Here is a 23,198-nt window from a genome sequence, read left to right on the forward strand (position 1 = left end):
GGAAATCTCAAGAGTCCTACCCTTTATAGTAAATGATACTTTCTAATGAACAGGCAACGTTCCTTTCAGGATCGAGAGAGAGAAAAAGAGAAAGAGCGAGAGAGAAACAGAGAGAGAGAGACAGAGAGACAGAGAGAGGCAGAGAGAGAGAAAGAGAGACCGAGAAAGAGAAAGAGAGAGAAAGAGAGAGATCCTTGAAGGACGTCATTGCCACCTACACGTTAGCTCTCGAGGCTATTCAAGATAAAAGAAGTTTTCTAGAAAGTAAAGGGAGATCGTAAAAAGGAATGAGAAATCTTCCTATCTTGAAGAATTCTTAAGACCATTAGGATATTGCCGATTCTTCTTTTTTCCATATTATTTCCTATCCTACGTAAGAGAACATTGACTTTCTAACAAACACGATCGTCCTTCGGTATTATAGTACATTAAAAAAAAAAAAAAAAAAAGAAAAAAAATACTAATCTCCTAGTATCGCACTAAGAAGAATTTAAAATGTTGATCTCTCTTGGTATTAAAAGAATGGTATTAAAAGGTATTAGTGTTTTTAATACCGGAAAAAAAAAAAATTCATCTCTTAATATCAGTAATATTAAAATTACTTTTTTTTCGATACCAGAGAATATTTACTAGCATACATATATATATATGTGTATATATATATATAGTATATTGGTATTAATTTAATATATAAATTACTGTTGTAATAAATACTAGTTTAAAAAAAAAAATATATATATATATATTAATAAGTATATATTTCCTCCTAATTACTCTTAATACTATATAAATATAAAATGTTATAATAAAATAGAATAAACAGAAGTACTAATTACTTTGAATAATATATATTAAATATATATATATATTTTTTCTTTATTATAACTCACGTTTATCTTTATTCTCCTTTCATCTAATATAAATCATTTTAATAACATCAATGTGCCATGTGTCATATATTAAAAGCATATCAATGAATGAAATTTTCGAATAAAAATTTATCCGTCACTCTTCCTCTCGTTGAAATCTTTCTATGAGTTATTATCTGTTAACTCTTTTCGAGATGTAATTAATTTAATAGAGACGAATTGAGAAACGTGTATTATGAAGATGATCCATTTGTAATACATATTGTACAAGCTGGATAGACGGCATTCAACTATGTCATATTCTTTCTCTTTCTCTCTCTCTCTCTCTCTCTCTCGCTCTCTTTTTCTCTCTCTTTCTCTCTCTCTTTCTCTCTCTTTTTCTTTCTTTCTCTATCTTTCAATGGGGGTCCGTAGAAAATCAAAGAAGACTATCGACGAAATAGAAGGCTGAGAACGAAGATAAAAAATAAAAAGAAAGAAAAAGAAGGGGAAGAAGAGAATGAAACAAAATTGTGTCGGTGGGAATCAAGTTATCTTCAATTAATGTTGTTATCACTTCAAGGCCAGAAATGTATAGTTAAATGAATGAACTTCCTTTCCTTTTCTCCTTTCTCATTTTTTCAAACAAACTTTCTTCCCAAGCGAATCCTCTCCACCTTTTTTTCGAATTTAATCCTTAACTTATACCTAATATACTATGAACTATATGTACGTATAATCAGTTACTTCAATGATAGATCATTAACAATAACATTTTAATTAAATTTTGATTCAATTAAATGACTAATTATTTTAAATATATATATATATATATATATATATATATATATATATATATATATAATCATCAGTTACTTTAATGACGAGGCATAATTAAAAAAATTTAAGTATAACTAAAAGGCTAATAATACTAAATGTTTTTACTATATATATGTGTATATATATACAACTTACATATACACCAGGCAGCAAGTAATCGTGCAGCATCATCTGGTGGTGCACAATCAGGAAAAATAGGTTTTAAAACGTAAATGCTAAATGTCAAGGCCACGATAGCTTGACTGCAAGGCCGTACTATCATGCACTCGATCCATAGTCTTATAAAGGCCATAAAAGGTCCAAAGGTTTCCATGATATACGCATAATCAGCTCCTGACTTCCTTATCATACAACCCAACTCGGCATAACAATAGGCTCCTACCTATTTGTTAAAAAGAAAAATAAATAAAATAATAGGTAAATTAAAGTGTATCGAATTTTTTTTCTTCCTTCTTTTTTGCTTCGTCCTTCTTTTTTTTCTTTTTTTTTTTCTTTTTCCGAATTTATCTTTTACAAGAGAATGATTCTAAACGTATTATAATAAAAAATATTATCATTGATAAAAGATTGGTAAATCGTAGAAAGAGATTATTATGTAAAATGTGCGAATATATAAATAAAGTATTGAAAAGGTAATAAGTTTGTTTAGATATGTTTCTTTTTATTTTTTTTTTTGTTTTTTTGTTTTTTTCTAATAAAATTAACACAACATGAATAGACAAAATGACATATTTTTATTAAAATTTTTTTATAAAATTATATTCATAATAAATATTATCAATTGATATAATATTTATAAATATATTAATAGTAATAGTGCTAATATAGTAATACACTCTAACACTATACTATTATATACTAATAATAGTTATGTAGTTAACAATTAAAATATTATATATATATATATTAAAAATATGTAAAAAATTTTTATTAGATTATATCTAATATATTAATAAATTGTATATTTTTAAAGATGCATATGTAATATTTTTTTTCTTTTTTTTTTTTTTTTTCATTTTCTCTTTCGTAAATTTTATGGCAAAGAACTCACCATGGAAAAAAGTCCTGAAGCGGTCCATACCAAAAGACTAGCATTAACACTTCCGGTATGTTTTAAAACACCGGTTGGACTGACAAAGATTCCAGAACCGATGATCGAACCAACGATAACGGTGACACCATTGAGAAGTGACATTTTTGCTTCAAGTTTAATTTCGTCACCTCCTGCGTCATTATTGGTTGGCACAGGATCATAAGGACCCTTTTCCCCATCTTTAATGCTTCCTGACTTCGACATGTTCACTGAAATATAAACAATATTTATTATGTATGCGTTTATCCACCTACATACATACATATATATATATATATATATATATATATATATATATATATACATCTATGTAAACAATCTATATATTATTTATTTTTTAATTAACAATTGAGGAAAAAGTAATTACGTGTTCATTCGAAAGCCTAATAAACGGACGAGACTAAAAAAAATTATCGCTACATGCAATTTGATATTTATCGTTTCTAACGAGCATTGTGTGATATGAGCTCGAAGGACATTGAGAGCTGTTCGTTTTCATTTAAAAAGTTCATTATTATACAATCAGTTTAAGTATGATAAAATATAACCGGTAAATAATTAATGGAACAATATTTGGCTTAATCGTATACGCGTAATAAATAACGCTTACAAAAATTATTTACTTCTTCATTTTCTATTTCTCCGTTTTGTTATTAATTCTAATCTTGTCTAAAAAAAGAATTCTAATTTTGTCTAAAAAAGGATCACAATGGAAATTGAAAATATTATGAAATTAACTAACCGACTAATATTTTATGATTTGAAAATTTGGTAATTGAAATTATTCGTTAGTTTTTAAAATTTTACTAACATAAATAAAACGGAAGAAAGAAAAAATAAAAAATATAAAAAAAAAAAAAAAAAAAAAAGAAAGAAAGAAGACAATTCTAAACAGACACGGAGATTTTATGTCTTTTCACCTTTCTCTTTTTCTTTTTTTTTTTCTTTCTTTTTCACATTTTTTTAGATGCAACTTCCAAGATTTCTAGAGGCGGCTCTTTGGCGTTTACGTATACGTGTATCATTATCACACTCAACGATTTTTCTTCTCATTCTTTTCCTCTCTCTCTCTTCTCTCTCTCCCTCCCTTTCAATCTCTTTCTCTCTCAGTCTGTTCCAATAAAATACAGGAGAATATATATATATATAATTCTGGCGTGAATGTTACGCAGCTTCTCTTAAATTTTCCTTCAAGAAATTTCTATCGTTCTTTTGAATAATGTACCTCTATTTCTCTTTTCTCCCTCTCCTCCCCCACTCTCTCTCTCTCTCTCTCTCTCTTTCGCTTTCTCTATCTCTTTCTCTTATTCTCTCACTATAGCCAGAAGAAATTAACTACAGCAAGTATATTTTCTAGAAACCATGCCTGATATCTACAACCTTTCATTTCGATAGTTATTAATTGCTTACTACTGCTACTATTACTATTACTATTACTATATTGAAAAATAATATGTGTGCGTATACACATACGCGCGTGTGTGTGTATGTATGTATACATATATCTGTCCTTGAAAATAAATGAATAGTATTTCTCCACCTGCGAAAATTCAAATTCGTTTCATCGTTATCTAACATCGAATTAAAGATAAATTACTATCATTATTACATTAAATAATAATACATATATATATATATTATTTCAAAAATAAATGCAAATTATCTCTAATGTTATTCTAATAACAATTAATCTCATATTTAAATGTTATTATTAACTTCAATCATTTCCCTAAATAAAGCTATTTAAAAGACTGGTTTGTAATGAGTTATATATGTAAGTCATTCTATGTATATATATAATTAAAAAAAATAAAAAATATCAATAAGAAAAATTAAAAAAAAATTAATAGAAATTAATGAAAATTTTATCGATAAAATTGAAATGAAGAAAAAAGAGAAGAAAAACTAGTCAACAATTACATAAGAACAATTCGATCAATCGAATTGCCGATCTAAAATACACACCTTTCTATGTCAACGAACTAATAATGAAATTAATTTGAAAAACCTGTTCCAACTTAAATTAAAATCAACGGCCACTTCCAATATGTAAACTAAATAATGTATATATACATATGTATATATATATATATATATATATATATATATAAAAATATTATAAATGCCATTCTCGTTTGGTTACGCGAAGTAATAAGAAAAATCTACTATCAAATAGTAATCGAAGTCTACCTTGATTTTATAAGAGAGAAGGTAGTATAACTATGTATGCATATATGTACTTATATGCTGTTACCTATGTATATATTGTTACAATCGACAGGATTTCTTTTTAATAAATACATAAATACATATATACATATATTGATTTTACTTCGTGAACATGCAGGTGCAATAAGTAATTATAAGTAATTATAGGTCGATTTATAAATTATCCTATAAGTTAACGTTGAATAAGTAAGTAATCATGAGTTGTAAGACTTTAAAAATTGAAATATATTTTCGAAAATGATAGAGTAGTAAATGTTATCTTATGTTTGATTTATAATTAGTCGATACCGGTTATACTATAAAAATTATCGAAATATTTTGTAAGTTTTGCAATCTTATTTGACATGACATTTTCTTTTTTTTTCTTTTTTTTTTTTATGTTTATTTTTTATGTTTATATTGTATTTATTTTATATAGATCTATATAAATAGATAAATCAATATTATATAGATTTATATGGATCTCTCTCTCTCTCTCTTTCTTTCTGTATTTTTCTATATGAATCTATCTTTCTATATAAAAATGATCAATTTTTCAAATAATTTGTATAAGAATGTTTTACAAATTGCACTTAAAATTTTCTTTTCTTTTTTTACTTTAGAAAAATATAAAGAATTTTATTTTTATAAAATTTTCTTATATAGCAGTCTTTTTCTCTGGCTAAAAACAAAAAGTTGTAAAAATCTGTAGTATAATTATATCCCAATGTAATTATTATAATTAGTATAATTATACATCTAGCGTAATTATCAGAACTATTAAAGCTGTTTAATTATTAAGAAACAATAATTATTCTAATAACTGTAGAATGATATTTTTAATAAAAACATTAGAAAAAAATGCTATCTCTCTTATTATAAATTAAGAAGGAATTATTTTTCAATAGCTGCAAAAAGTCTTATAAATCGATAAATCTATATCAATATAGATAAAAATAACGTGGCAAATGTTAACGTATCACTCATGTATGTATAGAAAAACACATGTATATATATTTTACGACTATCGACTTTTAAATTTTTTATACAGTATATATACATGTATTTCAACTTTTAATTTAGCAATTAAACAATTTTTCCGGAAAAAAGTAGTTAGAAAAACTCGAAATTCACATCGTAGATAATATTCGAAAAAACGAAAAATCAAATGTATTTGTTTGATCTATATAATAATATTGTGTATTAAAAAAATTTTTATGTGTTATATATTAGAGAAAAAAAATAAATTATATATGAAATAAATCACAAAAGTAACAAAAAATAATGTTAATTATGAATTTGATAGATCGACTGTTTGATCATTTCATCAATCATTTCTTTGTTGATTTTTCTTTTTTCTTTTTTCTTTTTTCCCCCACAATCAATATCATACATATCACTGAGAATATAAAACGTTCGAGAATGCAATTCATTATCGATCGAAATAAATTATAAATGAACATGTAAAATAAATATGTATAGAAATATGTATATGTATTATAAATTCAAGAATGAATATCGATAGTTAAAAATATTTACGCATTTTTCTTATCACACGTCTTTCTTAAACACAGTAATAATAAAAAATAGATCAATAATATTGAGATATTAAGTTTACGACGTTGAAGTTGAAGTTAACTTTACGTACGCAAACAAAAATATATTATTTAAATATATCATATATGCGTATACGTAGCTGTAGACAAAACAGTTGATTTGAATGACAATATAAAAAGAAACAAGGAAAAATTTTAGTCTCCTAATAAATGCGGTGATACATATATCCATATATATAAATGTGTGTATATATATATATATATATATATGTATATTTATATCTAGTATATGTACGTATCTATCCTATCTACCAAAGATATACGTGTATAGAATTTTCGCATAATTTACACTTCCTTTGTTATAAACTTTTAATTTATATACGTATATATATATATATATTATGTGTGTGTTGGTTACCTACCAAAGGTGCCATAGGTATAAAGAATTCTCGTACAGTTTTCACTTCGTAATAAAACCATCTTAGTGAACTAATTTCCTCGTTGTACACGTTTTATAAACTTTCTAATTTTTTATATATATTTATATATATGTATATATATATATATATATATGCATATAAATCACGAACTTTTTTGTTAGGAAGAGGAAGAAAAAGGTAGAAAGTTCAACGTCAGTTGGTCGTAGCTCGATGCCGAGTATCGTATTAACGTTTGAAAGAGAGACAGAAGTAAGAAGAGAGAATCTCAAACGAGAGGAAGAAAATAAGGATAAATGGGAAAGAATCTCTTTGTGTAGTGTTAGTGAGAACTTATTCAGAGAAAACGAGACACATGAAAGAAAGATTGCGAGTTTCTGTCTCTTTCATTCTTTTATACTGTCTATCTCTCTCTTTCTCTCTCTCTCTCTCTCTCTCTCTCTCTTTCTCTCACTCTTTCTTGTTCATTTAAGCGTATACAGTAAGAACGTGTTCGTGAAATACTTCTTGTGTGTATGTATATATTATACATACATATATATATATATATATATATATATCAAATCGAAGAGGTCACTTCGAGAATCGATAATATAAAAAAAAAAAAAAAATGAAAAATTATCTATACCTATATATATATATTTCTATATGAACGATCTATAAATAGTACAAAATAATACAAAATAAGATTAATACATTTTATATAGATCTACATTATGTGAATCAATATTATATAGATATCTATCTATTATATCTATTATATAGATTTGATGATCGAGAGAAAAGAAAAAAAAAAAAAGAAAAGAAAATATCGATAATATAAATGTAAATTTATATAATATGGCACATCTTATATATAGATCTATTTATAAATCATTTATATGGAAGCACTTATCACGTATAAAAATTATCATATATTTATATACTGTTAATCTATATTTATATTCCTAAACTTTTTTATTTTTGTTCCTATCCATCGAATTCAAATATCCAATGAGATAGTACATACTTCTTTTTTTTTTCTTTTTTCCTTGAATGTATCTGTGATTAATACGAATTCAGGAGAAGCGATAAATGAATTATTTGCTACGGTATAATTTGTTGCAAATATATGATAAGCGTTTTATCAAACAAATAAAGGGAGATTATTCTTCTTCTTTTTATTTTTTTCTTTCTCAATTCTATATTCGACTTGTTTAATTTACCCGAATGAAATTTATGAACGTCTATATCTGTATTATAAATATGTGTAGTTTTCAAGTTGCACAATCATTAGCCTTCAAGTCAATTTTTTTTTTTTTTTTATGTTTGAATAAGAAATTATATAATGTGAAACTTATAGTATAAATTTGTACACACACACACACACACACACACACATAGAATATTTTATATATTATATAATATAACTATATTGATAAATGCATCTATATTGTATAAAATTTAATATAATATAGTATTATTTACTATACTTAATTATATTAAGTTATTATATTAAAAAATAAAATATATATAAATATAGTGCAGTATAAATTTATTAACTATAATTTATATTTAATAAATAATAATCCTTTTAATGTAAATTATTAATTTAATGATCAAAAAAAAGAAAAAAAAAAAAGAAAAAAAAAAAAGAAACAAAAAAAAAGAGTGAAATAAAAAATATATTACAAATATGTAATTTCAAAGTGATGTTCGCTGAGTATCGCTGATAAAAATATTTTTAAAAAATATCAAATCGTTTTGTAGAGTCTCAAAAAGTTGTAAAGATTTTACGGGAGGGCTTTCGTTATATGAAAAGACGAGTTTGACGCTCCCTAATTCGTAGTCCTAATGCGTCAGTCTGGCACTCGTACTGCTTCTTTGAATCTCTCTCTCTCTTTCTCTCTTTCTTACACATAGGCACACTCGTCCATTCTCTCTCTCTCTCTCTCTCTCTCTCTTTTTCTCTCTCTAATTTAGCTTCAGTACAGCTTGCGTGGTTCGTACATTAGTGTACGTGAAACGTGCGTATAATTTCTTATCGTATTTCATATATATTATAACCAGATAGGTAAAGAAGGATCATATAAAAATTTTGCGTTATCGTACAAAAATATCATTTATATATGTACGGTACGTATATACCTATTTGTACTTATTTCTTTATTGATATATGTAATATATAATAAAGCCCTTCATTGAACGATCTTTACGATCGATTTTCTCTCGTGTACAATATATGTTTCGATGACTTTTTTTTTTTCTTTTTTTTTTATTACTTTCTCCTTACCACACTCCAATATCGACCACGTGCCTTTTCAAGAACTCACCACACATATAACCACCAGCTCTATTGCCATGTACGAAATAAAATTACGAAAGTTGTGCGAATTATTTATTAACGAAGTAATTATCTTCGAATACTATACGCATTTTATATATGCATTATATTATTATATATATATATATATATATATAAGCGTTATATTATATAATACGCAGAGATATAATGTCGATTAAAGTATTAAAATTGTTAGAATTATTATAGAAGTGTTAAATATCCTTTTTAATGAAGTATAAAGAAAATCTTTTAAAAAATTTTTTATTTCGTAATATCGTACAATATTTTTTTTCCTTTGAAAATACAATATAGAAAATAGAACGTAAAAAAAATTCACAGAATAATTAATAATATCTGAATCGTTTCAACGTCAATGTCTTCCTTTCTTTCTTTCTTTCTTTCTTTCTTTCTTTTCTCCTATACGATAATTAAATATAATCTATTGGTATGTTTGTTAGGGTTATTCAATTTTCAATCGTGGATGGAATGGACGGCATACGAAACTCCCTTCAAATGTTACATCACTTTTATTGATCTTACGCTAACATCAGCGCCAACGACCCACGTACGACATGAACTGTACTTAAGGTACTCACGAAAAGAGCAAAGACACGCTGTCATCGATCTGTTTGCGAGTGGAATGTCTGATACTTAGAATAACATTTGATTTGAATGAAAATTCAAAACGAATAAATCGGACGAAGAAAAAAGAAAAAAAAAAGAAAAAAAAAAAAAAAAAAAAGAAGAGTTTAATCCATAAATCTTTTTTCAGGCATACACATCCTTATCTACGTTAGAAAATTAAAACGTCTAACGAAAATATTTGAAATGACAAAATTGAATGATGAGACACATCTGTCATATAGAAATAATTCATTATAATTTTTTCTCAATAAAAAATTTGCCTCGAATCGTCTCAATTATATCCTTCCATTTATTATTATTATTATCATTATTATTTCTTATATTTTTTAATTTAATTTATTCGTAAAAATATTCAATTTGATTTCGTACAATGATTTTTCGAAAAAAAATAAGAATTAATTAATAAATAATATACGTATTATTTCACGCATTTCCTCGTGCATAATAGAAAAATACAAATACAATTGATACGACGAAATTAAATGAGATGGACACTTATTGATACGTATGTAAATGAACCGATGATTATAAAAGTAATTTAAGAATGAATCATCAATAAAAAAGAAAAAAAAGGAAAAAAAAAAAAAAGAAATTCATTTATCAAGTAATTCGTCGTATGATTAGATCACAAACAATGAACTAATAATATTGTTTTCCTTTTCTATAATTTTTGACTTATATAAGAAACACTTTCATGATAACTCATTGAAATAATTCGTAATAAATTTGCTTCGAGTTTTTTTTTTGTTTCTTTTGTCCCCCCCCTCCAACGCCTTCTTATCACTTTATTTTATTTTATTTATTTATTTTTTTTTTTTTTTATATTTAGTTTGTTTTTTTGATCTTTTTCTTTCTTTCTTTCTTAATTAAATTTTCATCGTAGAAAGGAATACTAGAAGGAACGTGATATTCGCGAGACATTAAGTGAAGTCGAAGAGGCCAGTTTCCATCACTGAGAAGAGTGAAGTGGAGTAGAGTGGAATGGCGTGGCGACCAAGAAAATCAATAGACCACGTGGGTCGCCGACCGGATTTTCCGAACTTCCTTTTCGTACTGACGAATACAGTTCACTCTCGTGATTCATCTGTTAACGTCTTTAGGAAAAAAAAAGAAAGAAAAAAAAAGATAATAATGATTGAAAAAGATAAGAATGAAAAAGAAAAAAAAAAGAAGAAGATACATCTAATCAAATTGTTTAAGTTTTAACAACTTATGTAAATGGTATTTTATATGTACTTCAATATGAGATATTTCAAAGAACATAAATCTTCTTATCATCTATTCACATGTCTTAAATCCACATATATAGGGTAATTCCGGGTGAGATGGACTTGTAACTTTGAGACGACTCGATTTTTCGTAAACATTTCGTAGATAAACTCCAATTCTTAAATATTTTCAATAAAATTGATAATTGATAATTATCACTCAGTAAAATTGATAATTATTAATATAACACGTAAAGAATATTTCTTGATTTGTTTTCAATTGAGAAATTAGATAAGTCATTTGTATTCGTAGACAATTCAACTTTTTTTTTACGTAAAACTGACTGCTTATAGGAATGATGAACTTTTATTCTTCTTATTGATCATTTTTAATGACGAAGATATATTCTGCGCTTTTTTTCTTTTTTCTTTTTTAATGAAGAACAACAATCGGAACAACGTGTGCCTCGTGTAAAATAAGAGTAAAATAAGAAACGCAAAGGGAAATAATGAACCAGAATCTGTCTCACCTAATTGTAGTTTGAAAATAATTAATAAAAAGATTTAGGCGATAAAAACGTCAGACGCAATGTTAAATAAAATTAAACCAATCCTCAGGTATGTCATCAGGTATAATTCAACTAATTAAAAAACGTAAATACGAAACGTTTCGAGCGACTAAAGTAACAAAACGAGTTCAAAATTTAGACAAATGTAAACGTTCTCTTACGAAAGATTCAACTTTGGGTGAACATTTTTTTCAGATTTTGTAGTCCAGAAAGATTTTGAAAAGAAGAAAAAATAACGCTAATTGCGTTAGATTTAGGGAGACGAAGATGAATTTGATCATGCGAGATGCGATAAATGATTTTTAAAGAAGGATGTTTGATATTTTTTTAATTTATACGATCTTCGTGGAACAATTTTATGAAAGAAAAAAAAATGATTTTTCTTCTTCTAAAAGAAATAATCTTTCTTTCAGCAAAACCATTTCTTTGTTTTTTTTTATTTTTTATTTTTAAAACAATGATACTTTGAATCATCGGGGATTAATCTCAATCATACAATATGGATGATATGGCCTTTTGCATGGGGAAACAATTTCTCTTTTTTTTTTTTTTTACTAAAATCTTAATTACTATTTTAGTTTTATTCTTGAAATTACAATTTTTCATTTATTTACTTTTACAAACATAATGCCTATTATAAAGACAATATACTGAAGCATTAAAAAAAAATGGGTCATGATTCCCGAAATTATCATAGTATATATGTATACATTATATACAAGTATATATATATATATATATATATATATATGCGTGGGTGTGTATATATGCATATCTATACATATATATTTAAATAAGAAACAAATTTATCTTTTCTTATGTTTAACGTCAAAACTAATTTGTAATTTTGTATCTCTTTCTCTTTTTCTTTCTCTTTTTCTTTCTCTTTCTTTTTTCCTCTCTCTCTCTCTCTCTCTCTTTCTCTCTCTCTCTCTCTCTCTCTCTCTATCTTTGTCTCTTTCTTTATCTGTTTTGCCAAGAATTAACATAATTCTCGAACCATTAACGGCGACTCAGAACTCGCCACGTGCTTATCATGTTTCACGTCGTTTATATAGTACGAATATTAGAAGAGTATAAAAAGATAAAAAATGAATGAAAGAAAAATATTCGATAATAACCGAGTCGAAAGTTCTAATTTTTTTTCTCTCCTTCTCCTTCTCTCTCTTTCTCTCTCTCTCTCTCTCTCTCTCTCTCTCTCTCTCTCTCTCTCTCTCTTCATCTTCCTTATTTTCACATGATTTTTAATGCGTTCGTATAAGCGCTCATGAAAATCGCAATACATTAATTCTTAGAAGGTTTAATTTTTCCTTTTATCGATAAAAGTAAATATCAGCTGCCTGAACGAATAATAATTTATAATTTATAATTATGACGACAATAACCACGATGACGACGAATTTAAATGCACTATCTTCGTTACTCTCGATTTCCATAAAACACGATTTCGTTGATAAAAAAAAAAAAAAAAAAAAACTATAATTTCAATGAAAAAACTGAGAAAAAGGATAGAAAGAGAGAGAAAAAATTGAGAAAAAGAGAGAGAGAGAGAAAGAGAGAGAAAGAAAGATAAGAACGAACTTTAATTCGTTAGCAACCACTTCGATACGAAAACGTATATACTTCTTAAAGCACTCGAAAGGGCGGCCATACTGCTTCTTTCGATGCTTCACGAAAAAGAAAATTTCTTTTCAAACGAATCCTATCTCTAACAGAATATATTTTTAACAAAATTCTCACGACATTTTGAAATCGCTTAAACACATTCGATCCATTTACGATTCGATACACGTAGATTTTCATTCAAGAATCTCTTGGTATAAAAATGGTAACGTGGTCAGCGTGTACCCGTACACTCATGCACGTTGAAACAAGTCAAAAACACTTTGAAAAATAATTCCACGATGACAAAAAAATATACACTATATGATCGTTCACCCTTATATATATATATATGTACAATTTATAATTAATTAATTAATTAATATATAATTTATAAAAAAAAAAAAATAAAAAACGAATACACGGTCAATGATCATCACTCTTTCTATCTTTATATTCGAAGATATCCATGAGAATTACACGAACCAAAAAAAAAAAAAGAAAGAAAAACAAAAAAAAACAAAAAAAACATTAAATATTAAAGAAACTTACCTGTTATTAGAATATCACTTGCAATATCACAGAGTGATATTACGATCTTTGATTCCTAAATAATAATTTAGATCCTTATTAAGATCCTAAGTACGTCGAAATCCTTGATAAAGGATCATAGTTCACAAACACACACGCACTAGATAAACGATCTACTTCCCTCTATCTCGTCTTTGTCTCGTTGACAACAACGAAGATTATGAATGACAGATAGAAAGACTGAATGAGATTGATAAATAAAAAGAAAGAAAAAGGGAGACAAACAGAGAGAAAGAGAGAGAGAGAGAGAGAGAGAGAGAAGGGGAGATAGAGTAACAGAGAAACAACACGATTAGACGGAGACAGGAAAGCTATGCGCGACACGGTGGTCGAGCTCTGAGTGATCCGTCTTCACGTTTCTCTCTGAACGAGGCTGCTGCCGTTCCGCGTTTAGGTATTACCCTCTCTTTCCTATATACTAACGTCTCTGCGCATGTGTAGGTACATGTATATATTATACTAACACCGAAGCTGGCGCATGACACTTTCGAACTTAAACGTTTGTTAGAAACAAAAGAGTTGTTCCTCCCTCTTTGACTTTCTCGAATCTGGTAGGTTGGAATGGGAAGAGGGAGGGGATGAATAGGCAATGTTGTAATATTGTTAAAACGAATTTGTTGTTTTACATATGTCTCTCTCTCTCTCTCTCTCTCTCTATATATATATATATATATATATATATATATATATATATATATGCGTACGTGTATATATCGTAAGAGTCTAGTTTAGTTGGATCTATGAAGAAAAATTATAGATCATTATATACGATAAGAATAATTTTAATAATAATTTTTTCTTCATTTGAGATATTTAATTAAACGTTAACGAATTTATTATTCTTTTATACGTAATATATAATGCTAGTTGAGATTGTATATGTCCAATGATATTGGATTAATATCTATCAATCTTTCAACGATCGTTTATTGATTTTTATTTTCTAAGGAAAGTTATTGTATCTCTCTCTCTCTCTCTCTCTCTCTCTCTCTTTCTCTCTCTCTCTCTCTCTCTGTTACTCACTCTCGTTCTTTGTTTTTGACCTTGTAAAATACAAAATCGTTATATACACATATTTATTTTCATTCGATTGTAAAACTACGGAAAAGGTGATAAAGGTGTCCTGTTTCGTTATCGAGAGAAAGAGTGAGAAAAAGAGAGACATAGGGAGAGAAAGAGAGAAAGAGAGAGAGAGAGAGAGAGAGAGAGAGAGAGAAAGAAGGAGAAAGAAAGAGATCCTGTGGTATAGATCATTATATACATACATTGTTACTCTCAGTCATGCGATTTACGAGTGAGAAGATAAACGTAACCAGTTTCGTTATCGATCTTATCAAAAGAAAATATAATTTACATTAATCTTTAATCATATCTTTCTTTAATGCAAGTTTAATGATACGTTGTCAAATTTATTTGTTATTATATATATAATGTTATCATGCTTTACGTAAGATGTAAAAATCGTATGATCATTAATTTATTTATTTATTATTATTATTTTTCTTTTTTTTTCTTTTCTTTTCTTTTCTTTTCTTTTCTTTTCTTTTCTCTTGTTTTTTTTTTTTTACTTTAATATCTCTTCGATCTTATTTCTCATATATGTATATGTATACCGAAGCAATGACGTAAAATCATGTTTATAAATCATGTTTTTATCAATGTACTACGAATTGAGAATATCTTTTTTATGTGATCAGAATTAACATTAGACATATCGATCGATCAATATAATCGTTTTGAATCGTTAATTTTCGTAAAAATTTCTATTGATAAGATGTTAAGAATTAGAATTAGTTTCTTTTTATTTTTTATTTCTTTTTTTTTTTAACATTTAGATTTATCAATCAATAAAAATGACCATTTGGAATATTTGATAAAAATGTTTAAAGTCGAAATTATATCGTATTATTTATCAAGACGCATTACCACATTCTCTATCATATAAATATATAATTCAATTGTTTATATAAATTTTTCTCCTTCTAATATTTATATCCCAAATTTCTTTATGATATATATTATAATATATTGAAATAATCATTATCTCTCGCTATCTCTCCCTCTCTCTCTCTCTCTCTCTCTCTCTCTCTCTCTCTCGATAATTTTAACATCATCTGTAAATTTCAAAAATATGTAAATCATGTTTCATTGATTGCCTTCGTACAAGTGTATCACGTTTCTAAGAACATTTCTTCTCGGTTTCTTCTATAACTTCGTAGCATCGTTATAAATCAATGAAAAAAAAAAAGAAAATAATCTCAGTTCAAGTTTCCTTTATCGTCAGTTCCACGTGGATTCGTCGTTTAAAAGATTGAAAAACATCAGTGAGATGCGTGTGGTACTTCCTCGCAATCATAATCAATGAAATAAAATTAAATTCTATATATATATACATATATGTGACTCGCGACGATTATGAAAGTAATTCAAATCATTATATATATTAGGAGACATATATATATATATATATATTTTTTTTTTCTGAAGAATTATTATTAAAATTTTTTGAATTACACGAAAGAATTATTTTAATAAAAAATAAATATATTTGCTGTTTTATTTGTCATTAAATACTGTTTGATTGTTATTTGATATATTAAAATTTTTAAATTATATAAAAAAAAGATATTTACTTTTTCCAAATATTTAAAGATCTTTTCAAGAATAAATATATTTTTCACATTTCTGAATGTGTATTGTCTTCATTATAAAAAGCAATGATTTCGAAATAATTTTAACTTGAGAGTAAGCTAATAAATATCTCAAAACTATACTATCTCATTACATTTTCGTTATCGCCGACTGATGTATATGTATATTTATGTGTACATATACATACATATATGTATGTATGTATTCGTAATATAATAGGAGAGATTATTCTCGAAATAAAACGATACTTAAAAATTTCACGTTAAAATAAAACATAATCTTTGATTTTTATCTATCAAACGAAAAAAGGGAACTTATGTTCGTTCTTTTTTAACTTTTTTTTATCCATACAATTTAGATAGAAATTTGAAGGAACATTCAAAGTTATATAGCTCTTTAAAGAAAGATAACAATCGGTAAATATAGAATGAAGAACATATACATGTATATATGTATCTATGTACATAAAGATATGTACCTTATATTTCTAATTGTATTTTATTGAATTGTATTTCTAGTTAGATAGATAGATAGATAGATAGATAGATAGATAGATAGATAGATAGATAGATAGATATACTTCCTTTAGAAAAAGTGACTAAATAAAAGTATTTTTCGTAACAATCGCCTTTCTAATATATTCTAAGCTTCCATAAAGAAATAAAACGTGGCGATGATTAAAGATTTTTCATGTTTTCTAATGATTTCCATAATCGAATGATAAACATTACGTTAGATCATTTTTTATTTTTCTAAATATAAAATCTGATTGAAAAATATAGATCATCGTAATATTTGTAAGATCAATTAATTTTGGAAAGGAAAAAGGAAAAAAGAGAAAAGAAAAAATTTATACTAACTTCTCTTCGAGAATAATTGAATTTCATTATAAATACATAATTTTTTATATTTGTATTTAACAAAAATTTTTTTTAGTATTATTTCGTTAAATAAATATTAATTTTAAGGTAATATCAACAATTTTTAATTGAAACGATGAAAAATAATTGGAAATTTTTAGCGACGCTATCGTTTGTGTACAAAGATATTGTTTGAAACTTGCATAATTAAATTACTCATTCGTTCTCTCTCTCTCTCTCTCTCTCTCTCTCTCTCTCTCTCTCTCTCTCTCTCTCTCTCTCTCTCTCTCTCTCTCTTTGTCTGTTTATATGTCTCTTCACAACTTCAGTTTCTCTACTTGCTTCTTGATTATTGTCGTATATCAATGATTTAACGTCTTTAATAGAGTAGATATCATATTTCCTTCGTAATTTAAACGTTAAATTTATGATACAATTATTAACCAGCTTGTAGATAGACGTATGATTAATATAATAATTAATATTTATTATTAATTACAAATTAATACTTTAACAAATTACAATTAATTACAATTAATATTTTAAATTTGTCCATATGTCATATATTAATTATATTTATAAATATTTTAATAATTTGATTAAAATTTAGAATTATTTTCATCTGTATCCTATCTAATTTTAATCATTTAATTTCTTATTATAATTTCATTTTATATAAATTAAATATAAATTAAAAAATATTTCTTTAAAAAATATTGACAAGATATTAATAATATGAGAAATAATATAAATATATTTTTCATCTGTCGTCGAAATATAATTTTGCAATTGATTAATAGATCGGGAAAATGATTGATATGTATTAAAATATTTTTTAAACTGCAACACACACATATTTTTACTTATAGTCATTGCCAAAATTTTGCTTCGGAGTTCGTTGAATAATATAAAGGATGCGAAAACGTACACCTGGAATTGAATCCATGCAGGATTTCTATTGGTTAAAAGAGAAAAGAGGGACGCAGAATAAAGGAGCATGCGAAGATATACACGCATAAAAAAAAAAAAAAGAAAGAAAGAAAGAAAGAAAGAAGAGAGAAGAAAGAAAGAAAGAGAAACGTAGACATCGGTTTTCGTCCCCCTTGAAATCTTCGCCAGGTGTACGGGTTCCTTCTTTAGAAATTAACAGAAAGGAAGGGCTGGTGAAATGCTCTTCTTATTTACTTCAAAATTCTTCAAAGGATTTCGTCGTACGATAAATGTAGCAACAAAAGGGGAAAAAAAAAGAAAAGAAAAGAAATTAAGTTAAAAAATTTGAGAAAAAAATTTGTGGAAATTCGTAATTAAAAGATTCATTGAAAACGTTCTATCCGAATAGACAGAATTAATGAACGATTCCGTTCACTTTATAGAGATATTAGTAACAATCAATCAAAAAGAAAAAAATAGAAAAAAAAGGATTAAATTTCAATATTTTTTTTTAGTACAGAAAGCAAACAATTTTAATAAAAAATTGTGTCTAAATCATTTATGTTAAAAGCGTTAACGATGAAAACTTATTTCGAAATTTATATCGTGAATTAGAAAACTTTAAAATATAAAAACGTAAAAAAGATTTATGTTATTTGATGATTGTTCTGATTAAATAGACAAACGGATAGACGAATAGATCACATGATAGACCAGTTGAGGTTTCACTTGCGACACACTGGCTTAGACGTAACCGGAATATCCCTTGTCTTTCAGTCCGTATATACCCGCATGATATATCTTGGAATCAAATAAATTAATACGGAATTGCACAAGGTCTTTATTATGAAGTTAAATAATTATTTTCCTATTCATTCGGTGATTGGTATGAGTAAAAATTGAATTGAAAACAAAAAATATAAATTAGATCCTTTTTAAAAATTATGATAATAAAAGTACTTTTGTTACAATAATCAATGAAAGAGAGAGAGAAAGAGAGAGAGAGAGAGAGAGAGTGTGTGTGTATGTATGTGTGTGTATGGAACTGTGAATAGATAGAGTGTGAATAGATAAACAAATTATTATAGAAATTATAGAATTAATCGAAAGGAATTCTGTCGATAATTATTATTGATTCGTTTTCAATTTTTATTCACCATGAATCGATCGTATAGACGATAGGATTATTCCTCATTGCAAAATATAATAGGATTAAAAATTATGATTACAATAATCAATGAATGATAAATTATTATGAAAATTACATTGAGACGTATTACTCTTTCGATCATTATCTTCTTTTCAATTTCTAATCGCTTTGTAATTGATAATGTAAACGAAAAAATGTTTTTCATAAAAAATTATAATAATGTGGATAGCTGTTTTATGTGTCGATAATAATCTCAATTTTCTTTCTATTTTTTTTTTCATCTTCTATTTTTACTCATTATGAATCGTATGTATCAACAATAGCGTGTTTTTTATACTCTATAACATTTCTTCGAACAAATAGAACGTTCGAGTGATTTACTTATGGACTAGATCGAGAAGGAGAATGAAAGAGATAAAAAGATAAAGAGAGAGAAAGAGAATATGTCGCTAACGCAGGATATTAGATAATTAGCAACATTTCCATCATTCACCGGCCGTTCAACTATTGTGATCTGAGGTCAAGGTTATGTATGTATGAATGTATATATGTATGTATGTATGTATGTATGTATGTATGTGTGTATGTATGTATGTAAGTATGTACGTATGTATGTATGTATGTATGTATGTATGTATGTATGTATGTATGTATGTATGTATGTATGTATGTATGTATGTATGTATGTATGTATGTATGTATGTATGTATATATATATGTATATATGTATGTATATATGTATGTATGTATGATGAATGTTGTATGTATGAATGTACGTATGTACGTATTTATGTATGTATGTATGTATGTATGTATGTATTTATAAATGTATATATGTACACATGTAACACTTCGTGTTATCCTAAGATAACTCCTTAAATATCATTCTTATTTATAAATAACATTACTGACATTATTAAATATGAAATTTTCTTTTCATCTGTGTAATCGAAAGAGCATCGAAATAATAAATATAATAAAATAGATTAAATATTATACGATTAGTTAATTTAATAATTATTTATGTTAATATACATATATTTATATTTAATCTCTTTCACTCTCTCTCTCTCTCTCTCTCTCTCTCTCTCTGTCTGTCTCAGTCTTTCTTTCTCCTAAATATATTAATCTCTATTTAATGTCAATAATTATTTTAAATAATTTAAAATATTGATTTTGATTGATCAATAGTCTCGCAAAAATGATAAATCATAAAAAGAAGGAAAAAGGAAAATTAATTGAACGCGATTAGGATTAAGATTAACAAATAAATTCTAAATGAAATATATAAAATTATTAATCGAAAATAAATCGATTTATTTTGTCGAATTTATTGATATTATTAAAGAATAAAAAAATCGTGAAAATATTAACATAGATAGAAACGGAGTTGTATATGCGTGATCTGAAGAAACATAATCTCGAAACGTTTGCTTGTTGTGCATGGGATATCCGTGTGTTAGTGACGTCACGAAATCAATACCGGACTCGGAGGCTGGGTCCATTCTACGTCACCAATGACATAACTAACTCTAGGAGTGGGGAGAACTCTGAAATATAGATAACACGTTGTCCTGAATTACGCCTACGCTCTTTCCCTCTCTCTCACTCTCTTTCTCTCTCTCTCTCTCTCTCTCTCTCTCTCTCTCTCTCTCTCTCTCTGTCTCTATCTCTCTATTTCTATCTCTATCTCACTCTTTCTCTCTTTCATACATCTTTATCGAAATTTTTCTTAATTTTACAAAAATTTATAATTAATAATTAAGAAAAATTTTTTTTTTAAATAATTTACACAAATTTTTCTACACATACATATGTATATCGAAATTTCTTCACACACACACACACACACACACACACACTATAGGATATATAAATCTACAAATAGCGAAACAAATCGAGATTAATGTATTATAAATTCATTGTGAAATAATTAATATGAATGCCTGCCTTTACATTCTCTTTCTGTCTCACTCTATCCGTTTTTCATACACACACACACATACACATATGATATATATATATATATATATATATATATATATATATATCGAAAATTTCCTTAAACTTTTAACATGGACATAAATAATAAAAAATATATTATTTTTCATACTAAGTATTTCCTTCATTTAATCGAATTTCAATTTAATTTCTATGTCATTCATTGATTGATTGTCGAATAATTAAAGCAGATGACGATCGAATGGATCGATAAAAATATGTTACAAATACATAAAAGATGTTAATTAAATCTTACGATTTGTTTTTTTTCTCTTCCTCTTCTTTTATCAAAATCCACCTTTGATGGTTCGACGGGTTGATGCTCGTTGGAAAATGTCAATGATGACGATACTGAAAATAATGACGATGAAGATAACGATGACATGTAAATTAATATAGTATGACTTACAATGATAGATTATTTTATCTATATATCTTACGTTAAAACTCTGAGGATATAAATAAAAGGAAATTTATAATTTATGATGAGCTATATATATTGCCCGATAATGCCTCTTACATGACACTTATTCGTCCATAGGAAATCCAGTCTCGTATCTCGTATGGAGCGTTAATTGACGATTATCACTCGTTTATCTAACATAACCGTTTTGAACACATGAAAGCAAACGAGGCTTTGACTGCCTTGACGTATATGTTGTACCTTCGATTTTATGAGAGAAAGAAAAAAAGGACAAATAGAACGAAGAAAAAGAGATAAAGATAGAAAGAGAGAGTGTGTGTAAGAGAGAGAGAGAGAGAGAGAGAGAGAGAGAAAGAAAGAGACATTCTTCATCTTTTTTTTTTTCTTTTTTCTTTTTTCTCTAATTTTTACGACTGGTTAATGACACATTACAAAAGATAAAAACGTATATCTCAATTTATTACGTTGTACTGGCTGTAAGGATATATAGTTTCCTTTACAAGAACATACCAATCTTCCAATTTAAAGTCAACGTTATACTCGCTCGCTGTTATAACTGGTAATTACCCTTTTGCCGTTTACACGTTAATTCCATTCATATTTGAATAAGAAACTACAACATTGGAAAATTTTTCTTTAACGACGTTCGTTAAAAAAAAAAAAAAAGAAATATCCGAATGAAGAAACGATGAAAAGTTATTGATGAAAAATTGACCAAACGAATTTTATATATTCGTCAATGGAAATTCATAGAATTGAATGAAAAATGTATTAGTAGAAAAATTATTTTTCGTAATTAATGATTTTATAAGTATATAATTAAAAAATATTAATAAAACGTGTAATACGATAGATCGGATAAAAATTCTTTTCTACTTGTTGCTTTACAATCTGAAAGAAAAATTATTATTAGCCTAAAAAGTATCGAAAAAAAAATGGGATTGATATTTTAAACCATCTAAGAACTTTTGAATCGCTCATGTATATATATATACATATTTAAACGAAACAATTAATTATTAGAAAGATTTTGGATCTTCCATAAAAAAAAAAAAAAAAAAAGAAAGTCGATGTATATTTTTATTATCAAAAATGATCGATTTCAAAAAAATAACAATATATAAAAATGTATTATAATTGATGTATACTTACACACATACACACACACACACACACGCACGCGTGCACAGCACAGCACAGCACCAGATTTCATTTAACTACCGATCATACGTAACATTATTTTTCCTTCTTAACCGACCTA

The 23,198-nt window shown here is 26.5% G+C and overlaps 1 protein-coding gene across 3 annotated transcripts in view; it reads right to left on the minus strand.

Moving 5' to 3' along the window:
• Positions 1 to 21,864, minus strand: part of LOC118446042 (large neutral amino acids transporter small subunit 1) — a 35,049-nt gene extending 13,185 nt beyond the window's left edge. For 2 of the 3 annotated variants that reach the window (XM_085658875.1, XM_035876203.2), the window contains exons 1-3: positions 13,882 to 14,294; positions 2,740 to 2,990; positions 1,824 to 2,070 (exon numbers count right to left, since the gene is read on the minus strand). In XM_085658875.1, the coding sequence (XP_085515001.1) occupies positions 1,824 to 2,070; positions 2,740 to 2,985 (493 nt within the window). In that variant the 5' untranslated portion in view covers positions 2,986 to 2,990; positions 13,882 to 14,294. Of the gene's footprint in view, positions 1 to 1,823; positions 2,071 to 2,739; positions 2,991 to 13,881; positions 14,295 to 21,769 lie in introns of those variants that run through there. The other variant, XM_085658871.1, reaches the window with a different exon arrangement.
• Positions 21,865 to 23,198: the final 1,334 nt, after the last annotated feature.

The sequence above is a fragment of the Vespa mandarinia genome, chromosome 1, assembly GCF_050613455.1.
Source record: "Vespa mandarinia isolate Hongniang chromosome 1, ASM5061345v1, whole genome shotgun sequence".
NCBI classification, from domain to species: domain Eukaryota; kingdom Metazoa; phylum Arthropoda; class Insecta; order Hymenoptera; family Vespidae; genus Vespa; species Vespa mandarinia.